The sequence below is a fragment of the Panulirus ornatus genome, chromosome 7 (genome assembly GCF_036320965.1).
Source record: "Panulirus ornatus isolate Po-2019 chromosome 7, ASM3632096v1, whole genome shotgun sequence".
In the NCBI taxonomy this organism is placed as follows: Eukaryota; Metazoa; Arthropoda; class Malacostraca; order Decapoda; family Palinuridae; genus Panulirus; species Panulirus ornatus.
Window position 1 is genome coordinate 6,806,061 of NC_092230.1, and position 13,665 is coordinate 6,819,725.

Consider the following 13,665-nt stretch of genomic DNA (forward strand, 5'->3'; position numbering starts at 1 on the left):
AGGTTGGGAGGGGGTTGGGGGTACCAAGCTGTGGTAGATATGAGGTTGAGGTTGGGAGGGGGTTAGGGGTACCAGGCTGTGGTAGATATGAGGTTGGGAGGGGGTTGGGGTACCAGGTTGTGGTAGATATGAGGCTGGGAGGGGGTTGGGGTTGTGGGGTGGCACATCAGGCTGTGGGAGTCAACAGAGAAAGTATGGTGGGTGTGGGGGTGATGTGTGGGGGTTAGGGTGGGGTGTGTGAGGGGAACGTGAGGTGGCAGATGGCAGGGAAGAGGGGAAGGGGTTGGTTGGTTGTGTGGGAAGGGGAAGGGGAGGAGGGAACCAGGCCGTGGGATCTAGCAGGGAGGGGAATGGGAGGGGAATGGGAGGGAGGCATGAATCCCAGGTAATGTCTGGCCTCATTACTTCACCGTGAGGGGCTTCCCTCACCCTGGGACGTCTGTCTTAAGTGTGTGTGTGTGTGTGTGTGTGTGTGTGTGTGTGTTGCCGCCGTGACCCTCGCCTCTTAACCCCTCTCACGTCTGTCATCTAAGATTTACGAATTTTCCAAATGATTGTTGTGCTCAGCTCGAATCCACAGCTCCTGCTTAAGACACGCCTCCTCCTCGCCCATCTGCGCATGCTTACTCTCGTCTAAACCCAATGACTCACGACCTCGAGTTCTAGATTAGTCGTCTTTATCCCTTTTTTTTTTCCTTCTGACTTGAAAGAAATGACCTATGTTGACATGGTTAGCCCTGGCCTCGCGCGGGGGATTAATACATAGTTATTATTGCATCTCTTCCTTATCCTTCTTTCTGTCGAAGGTGGCAGATCGAAGGCTTCCTCCCACTTCTCTTTCCTGGCTCAGTCCACTCAGCCCTTGTTACCCATTCGCGTGGTCTTCTCTTCCACGTTTCCAACCGTTACATGTGTCGTATGTATACACATGCACACACACTCCGGCGAATGTACTTCGCTTGTTATTCATCCCCGCAACTTCTCACACTCCAAATACTCGAAGACAAGTGTGGTGTCGACTCTCGACCCCCCATCCCCCTCATCATTGTGAGGTTAACCCATTGGACTCCGTCACAGTTTAGTACTCATGTAGTTTTACAAACCCCTCCTCCTCATCATCATTGAACAGTCAAGCACCAATTAACTTTCAAAAGCCATTTGTTTGACCACTTCGGCGCCTCTCTAAGGACTCTCAGCATCCTCTCGCGGTTCCACATTACTGTGCACCTCTTCCACCACTTATGGCATCATCAGCTAACAAATCCTGGTATGATTCTTCTCTCGTTTGACAAGTCCTTTGACCCCAGTCACGCCTTTAAAGGAACAGGGCGCCTTAATTAACTACTTGCTATTGTACGGTGAGGGAGTTCTACACTCGTGAGGGCCCACATCTCTTTGAACATTCTCTACTGTCACTTTACAACTGCATCATTAAAGGTCAAGTTTTAATCTCAGTCACCCAGTTGAAGGTTAAAAAGAATCCTTAGACCCGGAGTGAAGATATTTTTTTGGCAGAGTGTACCTATACATTGGCTTCCAAGCATATGTACAGTTGGTTCCAAATATATCTATACACAACGGGTTCCATGTGGCGTTTAAGTACATAGATAACAGAATAATTCAGCCAGCTGTTCACGTCCAATATAATGGGGAAAGTTGAATATATTTCTCAAGTTTGGTCACCGTACTTAAAAAAGTACAATGAACTACAGTCCAGGTCCACGAGAGGACAACAGAGAGCTAAATTAAAGGGAAAAGTTACAGAGAACATATATTAAAAAATACGGTGACCAAACTTGAGAAATATATTCTACTTTCCCCCGTATGTTGGACTTGAACAACTGGCAGAATTATTTTGTTATCTATGTACTTAAACGTCACATGGAACCTGTTGTGTATAGATATATTTGAAACCAACTGTACATATGATTGGAAAACACTGTATAGGTACACTCTGTCAAAAAATTATCTTCACTCCGGGTCTGAGGATTCTTTTTAATCTCCAACAGGCCGACCGAGATTAAAACTTGACCTTTAATGGTGCATTAGCGTGGCAGTGAAATGAAGTATTAATCTGTTGTAGATTAATAGAATCCTCAGACCCGGAGCGAAGATACTTTTTTGGCAAAGTGTACATAGCACCCACCTTGTAGATAAAGAAAACCCTATGTACAAATATAGGAAATCTATTATATTTATATACACAAAACCCACCATATAGATTGATGAAACCCACCATATAGATAGATGAAACCCACTATATCGATATATGAAACCAACCATACAGATAAATGAAAACCACCATTTTTTTTTTTTTTTTCATACTATTCGCTATTTCCCGCGATAGCGAGGTAGCGTTAAGAACAGAGGACTGGGCCTTTGAGGGAATATCCTCACCTGGCCCTCTTCTCTGTTCCTTCTTTTGGAAAATTAAAAAAAAAAAAAATGAGAGGGGAGGATTTCCAGCCCCCCGCTCCCTTCCCTTTTAGTCGCCTTCTACGACACGCAGGGAATACGTGGGAAGTATTCTTTCTCCCCTATCCCCAGGGAACAAAACCACCATATAGATAGATAAAACCCACCATACAGATGAATGAAACCCACCGTACAGATATATGAAACCCAGCATATAAATGTATGAATTCCACTGCATACATACATGAAACCCATCACATATATACATGAAACCCACCATATAGATAGATAAAACCCACCTACAGATATATGAAACCCACCACATAGATATATGAAAATCCACTGTATACATACATGAAACCCATCATACACACACACGAAACCCACCATATAGGTAGATGACACCCACCATACAGATATACAAGACCCACCATATAGATATACGAAACCCATCATATAGATACACAAAACCTGATATAGAAAAATATATATATAGCCTATCGTATATCAATGCCTTTGTATTAAGAGCAAAGTATTCGAAACAGATAATGGGTCTTTGAGAACAGAACTTCAGAAAACATACAGAGATACAGAAAAATCTGTATTGCCCTTAATACAGAATATCTGTAATGCTTCTAATATTGAAAACCGATTAATAAATGATTAGAATTTTGATTATATGTCATTTGCATGTTTCTTCCTTTTTTGTTTTCACTTCTTGTGTCATTATAAGAAATTGTTCAAAGGCGAAGTGTGTGTGTGTGTGTGTGTGTGTGTGTGTGTGTGTGTGTGTGTGTGTCCCCGTAACACACAAACACACAGTGATGACACAGGTTGGAAGCAAAGTGCCTCACAGCGGTAGTATGAGGAGCCGGTAGTATGAGAGCCATGAGGTGGAGGAGAGAGATGGAGGGAGGGAGGGCCAACCAAGTGTGAGGAATGAGAGGGAACGAATGAGGAACGCATGATGGAGCGCCAAGGACACCAGATGAGAGATAAAGATGAGTTTATCAAATCCTTATGATATGGGATGAGGAAGGAGGGGAACTTCTCCCACTGACTGCCACTGGAAAACACACGAATACCCACAGTGGGGGGTAACGGGAGGCCATCACAGACCGAACTGAGGAGCGGGGGGATCGAACTTATGTACCGGTGTACCATTTCGCCAGAGAGGGCTAGGGCTTGGGGGTCAAAAAAAACTGCGACAGAGGAACCTCAGCTTGATCCATATGGCCGAACTTCGGTTCGACGTCGAAATGGTGGAACGTGAGAAGTGGCGTGCCACAGGGATCACTGTTGGAGTCCATTTCTCTTTCTATATCCTTTAGACTAATAATAGACTGCATAGCAAGGTATCAAATTACAGTACGGGTTCTATTGAACTGCCAAAAATTAAATGAGGAAAAAAGACAGGCGTATGGGTCTCTGTAGGATGTAAATGCAAGTGGTCCATACACAGAGAGAGAGAGAGACAGTGGAAAAGAACGAACATAAGCCTTGAATTGATGGGCAAAATTTTCGATTTTGAGTCTATGGAAATCACCCTTACTCTTTACCATTATTCACTGAGCGTCCACATCTTGAATACTGTGTTCCGTTTTTGGGTCACCCCTACCTCAAAGACAAGATTGGAATGGAAAGAGAACATCGTTGGGCGACCAAGAGGATTACCGAACTCATAAAGTCTATGGCAGCGAATTGAATGACTTTAATCAACTGAGCTTAGAAAAAAGAGAAGAGGTTAAAGAGGTGATCTAACACAGGTATCTTGATCTATGATCGCTTAGAAAAAAGAGAAGAGGTGAAAGAGGTGATCTAACAAGGTATATCTGGATCTATGATCGCTACTTAAGATTTGATTCGTCTGGTTTCACTCGTGGGCAAACAATTCAATTTCAGTGAGGCGAAGCCAATTTTTCTTCAACAGGGTTGTTAACATATGGAACGATCTCCCAATTAGAGTGGTGGGAAGCAGAGCTTTAGATACGTTTAAGAATAGATTTGATCACAATGTTTCAGCTTCAAAGTCCACAACTTACATTATTGACGCCGCCATGATCACAATGACAAAGATTAGGTTATGCTTTGAATTATCTGTATACCTTCTACCACACTAATCTGTCTACCATCTACCTTCTACCACACTAATCTGTATACCTTCTACCTTCTACCACACTAATCTGTCTACCTTCTACCTTCTACCACACTAATCTGTATACCTTCTACCTTCTACCACACTAATCTGTATACCTTCTACCTTCTACCACACTAATCTGTCTACCTTCTACCTTCTACCACACTAATCTGTATACCTTCTACCTTCTACCGCACTAATCTGTATACCCTCTACCTTCTACCACACTATCTGTCTACCATCTACCTTCTACCACACTAATCTGTCTACCTTTTACCTTCTACCACACTAATCTGTTACCTTCTACCTTCTACCACACTAATCTGTTACCTTCTACCTTCTACCGCACTAATCTGTATTGACGGGGTGGAGATGGACCTATATGCGTATTGACGGGGTGGAGGTGGACCTATATGCGTATTGACGGGGTGGAGATGGACCTATATGCGTATTGACGGGGTGGAGATGGACCTATATGCGTATTGACGGGGTGGAGATGGACCTATATGCGTATTGACGGGGTGGAGATGGACCTATATGCGTATTGACGGGGTGGAGATGGACCTATATGCGTATTGACGGGGTGGAGGTGGACCTATATGCGTATTGACGGGGTGGAGATGGACCTATATGCGTATTGACGGGGTGGAGGTGGACCTATATGCGTATTGACGGGGTGGAGGTGGACCTATATGCGTATTGACGGGGTGGAGATGGACCCATATGCGTAATGACGGGGTGGAGATGGACCTATATGCGTATTGACGGGGTGGAGATGGACCTATATGCGTATTGACGGGGTGGAGGTGGACCTATATGCGTATTGACGGGGTGGAGGTGGACCTATATGCGTATTGACGGGGTGGAGGTGGACCTATATGCGTATTGACGGGGTGGAGATGGACCCATATGCGTAATGACGGGGTGGAGATGGACCTATATGCGTATTGACGGGGTGGAGGTGGACCTATATGCGTATTGACGGGGTGGAGATGGACCTATATGCGTATTGACGGGGTGGAGGTGGACCTATATGCGTATTGACGGGGTGGAGGTGGACCTATATGCGTATTGACGGGGTGGAGGTGGACCTATATGCGTATTGACGGGGTGGAGGTGGACCTATATGCGTATTGACGGGGTGGAGGTGGACCTATATGCGTATTGACGGGGTGGAGATGGACCTATATGCGTATTGACGGGGTGGAGGTGGACCTATATGCGTATTGACGGGGTGGAGATGGACCTATATGCGTATTGACGGGGTGGAGATGGACCTATATGCGTATTGACGGGGTGGAGATGGACCTATATGCGTATTGACGGGGTGGAGATGGACCAATATGCGTAATGACGGGGTGGAGATGGACCTATATGCGTATTGACGGGCTGGAGGTGGACCTATATGCGTATTGACGGGGTGGAGGTGGACCTATATGCGTATTGACGGGGTGAAGATGGACCTATATGCGTATTGACGGGGTGGAGGTGGACCTATATGCGTATTGACGGGGTGGAGATGGACCTATATGCGTATTGACGGGGTGGAGATGGACCTATATGCGTATTGACGGGGTGGAGATGGACCTATATGCGTATTGACGGGGTGGAGATGGACCCATATGCGTAATGATGGGGTGGAGATGGACCTATATGCGTATTGATGGGGTGGAGATGGACCCATATGCGTAATGACGGGGTGGAGATGGACCTATATGCGTATTGACGGGGTGGAGGTGGACCTATATGCGTATTGACGGGGTGGAGATGGACCTATATGCGTATTGACGGGGTGGAGGTGGACCTATATGCGTATTGACGGGGTGGAGATGGACCTATATGCGTATTGACGGGGTGGAGATGGACCTATATGCGTATTGACGGGGTGGAGGTGGACCTATATGCGTATTGACGGGGTGGAGGTGGACCTATATGCGTATTGACGGGGTGGAGATGGACCTATATGCGTATTGACGGGGTGGAGATGGACCTATATGCGTATTGACGGGGTGGAGATGGACCTATATGCGTATTGACGGGGTGGAGGTGGACCTATATGCGTATTGACGGGGTGGAGATGGACCTATATGCGTATTGACGGGGTGGAGGTGGACCTATATGCGTATTGACGGGGTGGAGATGGACCTATATGCGTATTGACGGGGTGGAGGTGGACCTATATGCGTATTGACGGGGTGGAGGTGGACCTATATGCGTATTGACGGGGTGGAGGTGGACCTATATGCGTATTGACGGGGTGGAGATGGACCTATATGCGTATTGACGGGGTGGAGGTGGACCTATATGCGTATTGACGGGGTGGAGATGGACCTATATGCGTATTGACGGGGTGGAGATGGACCTATATGCGTATTGACGGGGTGGAGATGGACCTATATGCGTATTGACGGGGTGGAGGTGGACCTATATGCGTATTGACGGGGTGGAGATGGACCTATATGCGTATTGACGGGGTGGAGATGGACCTATATGCGTATTGACGGGGTGGAGATGGACCTATATGCGTATTGACGGGGTGGAGATGGACCTATATGCGTATTGACGGGGTGGAGGTGGACCTATATGCGTATTGACGGGGTGGAGATGGACCTATATGCGTATTGACGGGGTGGAGGTGGACCTATATGCGTATTGACGGGGTGGAGGTGGACCTATATGCGTATTGACGGGGTGGAGATGGACCTATATGCGTATTGACGGGGTGGAGATGGACCTATATGCGTATTGACGGGGTGGAGATGGACCTATATGCGTATTGACGGGGTGGAGGTGGACCTATATGCGTATTGACGGGGTGGAGATGGACCTATATGCGTATTGACGGGGTGGAGATGGACCTATATGCGTATTGACGGGGTGGAGATGGACCTATATGCGTATTGACGGGGTGGAGATGGACCTATATGCGTATTGACGGGGTGGAGATGGACCCATATGCGTAATGAGGGGGTGAAGGTGGACCAATATGCGTAATGACGGGGTGAAGATGGACCTATATGCGTATTGACGGGGTGGAGATGGACCTATATGCGTATTGACGGGGTGGAGATGGACCTATATGCGTATTGACGGGGTGGAGATGGACCTATATGCGTATTGACGGGGTGGAGATGGACCTATATGCGTATTGACGGGGTGGAGATGGACCTATATGCGTATTGACGGGGTGGAGATGGACCTATATGCGTATTGACGGGGTGGAGATGGACCTATATGCGTATTGACGGGGTGGAGATGGACCTATATGCGTATTGACGGGGTGGAGATGGACCTATATGCGTATTGACGGGGTGGAGATGGACCTATATGCGTATTGACGGGGTGGAGATGGACCCATATGCGTAATGATGGGGTGGAGATGGACCCATATGCGTAATGATGGGGTGGAGATGGACCCATATGCGTAATGACGGGGTGGAGATGGACCTATATGCGTATTGATGGGGTGGAGGTGGACCCATATGCGTAATGATGGGGTGGAGATGGACCTATATGCGTATTGACGGGCTGGAGGTGGACCTATATGCGTATTGACGGGGTGGAGGTGGACCTATATGCGTATTGACGGTGTGTAGATGGACCTATATGCGTATTGACGGGGTGGAGGTGGACCTATATGCGTAATGACGGGGTGGAGATGGATTCATACGCTATTTCCAATCAGTGGGAGGATGTAGGCTGTTCCATCAGGGGGGTCAGGGGGAGGCGGGAGTACAATTTGGTCACCCACCCCACACCCTCTCTCTGGCTGGGTGGGGTAAGGGGGGGTTAGTTACCACGTTCCGTTTTCGCTACGATTAGAAAACGGGAAGAGGTTCTGCCGCACGCTAGTGGCTATTAACTAAGAATTTTTTTCTTTTTTCTTTCTTTTTTTTGGGGGCGTGTTTTCATGTTTGAGGTCCAGTGATTAGCGAAGTTCGTTTTCATGTTGCAGATGAAGGAAGTGGAACGAATGCATTTGGGTGGCACTCGATCCATTTCACGTGGAAGTTCACCGTGGGTGAATGACCGACTTCATTCAGCACGCGTGGTTTCATTCATGACGTGAGCGGCTTCATTCATTGCGCGTGGTTTCATTCATGACGTGAGCGGCTTCATTCATTGCGCGTGGTTTCATTCATGACGTGAGCGGCTTCATTCAATGCGCGTGGTTTCATTCATTACGTGGGCGGCTTCATTCAGCACGCGTGGTTTCTTTCATTACGTGAGCGGCTTCATTCATTGCGCGTGGTTTCATTCATGAGGTGGGCGGCTTCATTCATTGTGCGTGGTTTCCTTCATTACCTGAGCGGCTTCATTCATTGCGCGTGGTTTTCTTCATTACGTGGGTGGCTTCATTCATTGCGTGTGGTTTCCTTCATTACGTGGGAGGCTTCATTCAGCACGCGTGGTTTCCTTCATTAAGTGGGAGGGCTTCATTCAGCACACGTGGTTTCATTCATTACGTGGGCGGCTTCATTCATTGCGCGTGGTTTCATTCAGAACGCGTGGTTTCATTCATCACGTGAGTGAGCAGCAGCTTCATTCAGCATGCGAATACCTTCATTCAGCATACGAGTGCCTTCATTCGGGTGCGTTAGCGCCTTCATTTACTACCGTCGTAACGTTATCAAATGCGTGAGTGAGTGCCTTCATTCAGCACGTGAGCCGCGGCATTCAATTAATGAACGCCTTCATTCAAACTCTCCTATATATATATATATATCTATATAGCCAGCTTCAATTCGACTCAAAATCTATATATATATATATATATATATATATATATATATCTTCATAGCCAGATTAAGCTTTACTTTATACCTATATATCTTTATAGCCAGATCAAGCTTAACTTTAAACCTATATATCTTTATAACTAGATTAAGCTTTACTTTAAACCTATATATCTTTATAGCCATATTAAGCTTTACTTTATACCTATATATCTTTATAGCCAGATTAAGCTTAACTTTAAACCTATATATCTTTATAGCCATATTAAGCTTAACTTTAAACCTATATATCTTTATAGCCAGATTAAGCTTTACTTTAAACCTATATAACTTTATAGCCAGATTAAGCTTTATCTTAAACCTATATATCTTTATAGCTAGATTAAGCTTAACTTCAAACCTATATATCTTTATGGCCAGATTAAGCTTTATCTTAAACCTATATATCTTTATAGCCAGATTAAGCTGTACTTTAAACCTATATAACTTTATAGCCAGATTAAGCTTTATCTTAAACCTATATATCTTTATAGCCAGATTAAGCTTTACTTTAAACCTATATAACTTTATAGCCAGATTAAGCTTTATCTTAAACCTATATATCTTTATAGCCATATTAAGCTTAACTTTAAACCTATATATCTTTATAGCTAGATTAAGCTTTACTTTAAACCTATATATCTTTATAGCCAGATTAAGCTTTACTTTAAACCTATATATCTTTATTGCCAGATTAAGCTTTACTTTAAACCTATATATCTTTATAGCTAGATTAAGCTTTACTTTAAACCTATATATCTTTATAGCCATATTCAGCTTAACTTTAAACCTATATACCTTTATAGCTAGATTAAGCTTTACTTTAAACCTATATATCTTTATAGCCAGATTAAGCTTAACTTTAAACCTATATATCTTTATAGCCAGATTAAACTTAACTTTAAACCTATATATCTTTATAGCCAGATTAAGCTTTACTTTAAACCTATATATCTTTATAGCCAGATTAAGCTTAACTTTAAACCTATATACCTTTATAGCCAGATTAAGCTTTACTTTAAACCTATATATCTTTATAGCCAGATTAAGCTTTACTTTAAACCTATATATCTTTATAGCCAGATTAAACTTAACTTTAAACCTATATATCTTTATAGCTAGATTAAGCTTAACTTTAAACCTATATATCTTTATAGCCAGATTAAGCTTTATCTTAAACCTATATATCTTTATAGCCATATTAAGCTTAACTTTAAATCTATATGTTTTTATAGCCAGATTAAGCTTAACTTTAAACCTATATATCTTTATAGCCAGATTAAGCTTTATCTTAAACCTATATATCTTTATAGCCATATTAAGCTTAACTTTAAATCTATATGTCTTTATAGCCAGATTAAGCTTTACTTTAAACCTATATATCTTTATAGCTAGATTAAGCTTAACTTTAAAACTATATATCTTTACAGCCAGATTAAGCTTTACTTAAACCTATATATCTTTATAACTAGATTAAGCTTAACTCTAAACCAAATTAAGCTTAACTCTAAACCTATATAACTTTCTAGCCAGATTAAGCTTTACTTTAAACCCATATATCTTTATAACCAGATTAAGCTTTACTGAAACCTATATATCTTTACAGCCAGAATAAGCTTTACTTTAAACCAGATTAAGCTTAACTCTAAACCTATATAACTTTCTAGCCAGAGTAAGCTTAACTTTAAACCAGATTAAGCTTAACTCTAAACCTATATAACTTTCTAGCCAGAGTAAGCTTAACTTTAAACCAGATTAAGCTTAACTCTAAACCTATATAACTTTCTAGCCAGAGTAAGCTTAACTTTAAACCAGATTAAGCTTAACTCTAAACCTATATAACTTTCTAGCCAGATTAAGCTTTACTTTAAACCAGATTAAGTTTAACTCTAAACCTATATAACTTTACAGCTAGATTAAGCTTTACTTTAAACCTATATAGAAAATTTCACAGGACCTGGTCATGGGTCAAAGGCACATCTCTGAGCAGGAAGGCAGACGAAGGCGCTTGGGTTAGAAGGTGGGTTTGACCTCGAAGGCCAGGGCGTTCCCACAGCCCAGTCGTACTCGAAGGTCACCCTCGACGTGGTCCATTTCCACCAGCAACGCTCACTCCTCCAGTGTTTGTGGGTGTGTCGCCATCAGGCACACACACACACACACACACACACACCACTTGACCTAGCCCACATTGGGGCATGACTGCCTTTGTCCAATTGACCTGACCTTTCCCTAGACGGGTTGTATGACCTCACTCGAGGGGGAGGGGGTCACCAAAGACTCCACTAGTACAGGAAATGGGGGCCCCACAGCCAATGAACGTCGAGCTTAATGAAACCATCTCAGCCTCCATGGATCAACAACGCCTTTTATGTTTTTCCAAAGTCTTTGATTGCGTGGCTCTGGGTTCAAGTGGCCCTCGAGGGTTCTTCCTCCTCCTCCGTCAGGAGTAGTCTACCATTCTGATTCCTTGGTAGTCATCTTCCCAAAGGGTCACTGCCGTGCCTGGCCTCAGTACAATGAGCCCGCAGCTTGCGTGCCACCTCTCCTGCAGAAGATCCACGAGATCCATTTCATCGGCAGCCATGCCCACCCGTGAAATGCTTGCCTCACCTCCTGCGAGCTTTCAGCAACACTGCAGGGGACTCCTTCCACTGGGCAACCCTCACCCCTGGACATTACCCAGTAACAACTCTGGGTTGTTATTGCTGTTCCTTTAGCTCCCCATACCCCCCACCTCATCCAATCCACACCCTACAATGGTCAACAATAATCCATATTACCTGGGAATCTATATATGTCTATATACTCACCCTGGAGGACAGGGCAGGCCTGTACTCACCCTCGAGGACGAGGTTGAAGCAGTACTCACCCTCGAGGACGAGGCTGGAGCAATGCCCACCCTCGAGGACGAGGTTGGAGCAATACTCACCCTCGAGGACGAGGTTGCAGCAGTACTCACCCTCGAGGACGAGGCTGGAGCAATGCCCACCCTCGAGGACGAGGTTGGAGCATTACTCACCTTCGAGGACGAGATTAGAGCAGTACTCACCCTCGAGGACGAGGTTGGAGCATTACTCACCCTCGAGGACGAGGTTGAAGCATTATTTACCTTCGAGGACGAGGTTGGAGCAGTACTCATCCTCGAGGACGAGGTTGGAGCAGTACTGACCCTCGAGGACGAGATTGAAGCATTACTCACCCTCGAGGACGAGGTAGAAGCAATACCCACCCTCGAGGACGAGATTGGAGCATTACTCACCATCGAGGACGAGATTAGAAGCATTACTCACCTTCGAGGACGAGGTTGGAGCGGTACTCACCCTCGAGGACGGGGTTGGACTGGAGGAGCCTATGGCTGGCGGGGTGGGCGGCGGTCACGCCCGCCACGTACTGTAACACCAGCTTGGCCGCCTCGGTCTTGCCCGCCCCGCTCTCGCCCGTCACCACCACCACCTGGTCACTGTTCCGTTCCCAGACCCCGCGGTGCGCCGCGTCCGCCACCGCGTAGCTGGACACAGGAACACCAGCGGTGAACACAGGGACACGTGTTGGTTGTATACATCACCTTGACACACACACACACACACACACACACACATGGAGATCTGCATTCATAGCAGGGTGTGTGTGGGGGGTAATACTCACATGTGTGGGGGTAATACTCAGCATGTGTGGGGGTAATACTCAGCATGTGTGGGGGGTAATACTAGCATGTGTGAGGGGTAATATTAGCATGTGTGGGGGTAATACTCACATGTGTGGGGGTAATACTCACATGTGTGGGGGTAATACTCACATGTGTGGGGGTAATATTCACGTGTGGGGGTTATATTCGCATGTGTGGGGGTAATACTCACATGTGTGGGGGTAATATTAGCATGTGTGGGGGTAATATTAGCATGTGTGGGGGTAATATTCGCATGTGTGGGGGTAATATTCGCATGTGTGGGGGGTAATACTCACATGTGTGGGGGTAATATTAGCATGTGTGAGGGTAATATTAGCATGTGTGGGGGTAATATTAGCATGTGTGGGGGTAATATTAGCATGTGTGGGGGTAATACTCACATGTGTGGGGTAATATTCGCATGTGTGGGGGTAATACTCACATGTGTGGGGGTAATATTAGCATGTGTGGGTGTAATACTCGCATGTGTGGGGGTAATACTCACATGTGTGGGGTAATATTCGCATGTGTGGGGGTAATACTCACATGTGTGGGGGTAATATTAGCATGTGTGGGGGTAATACTCGCATGTGTGGGGGTAATATTCGCATGTGTGGGGGTAATACTCTCATGTGTGTGGGTAATACTCACATGTGTGGGGGTAGTAC

The 13,665-nt window shown here is 45.1% G+C and overlaps 1 protein-coding gene across 3 annotated transcripts in view; it reads right to left on the reverse strand.

Moving 5' to 3' along the window:
• The window catches only part of Myo95E (Myosin 95E), a 224,561-nt gene that overhangs the window by 62,592 nt on the left and 148,304 nt on the right, over positions 1-13,665 (reverse strand). For all 3 annotated transcript variants that reach the window (XM_071663205.1, XM_071663206.1, XM_071663203.1), the window contains exon 4: positions 12,651-12,838. In XM_071663205.1, the coding sequence (XP_071519306.1) occupies positions 12,651-12,838 (188 nt within the window). The remainder of the gene's footprint in view (positions 1-12,650; positions 12,839-13,665) is intronic.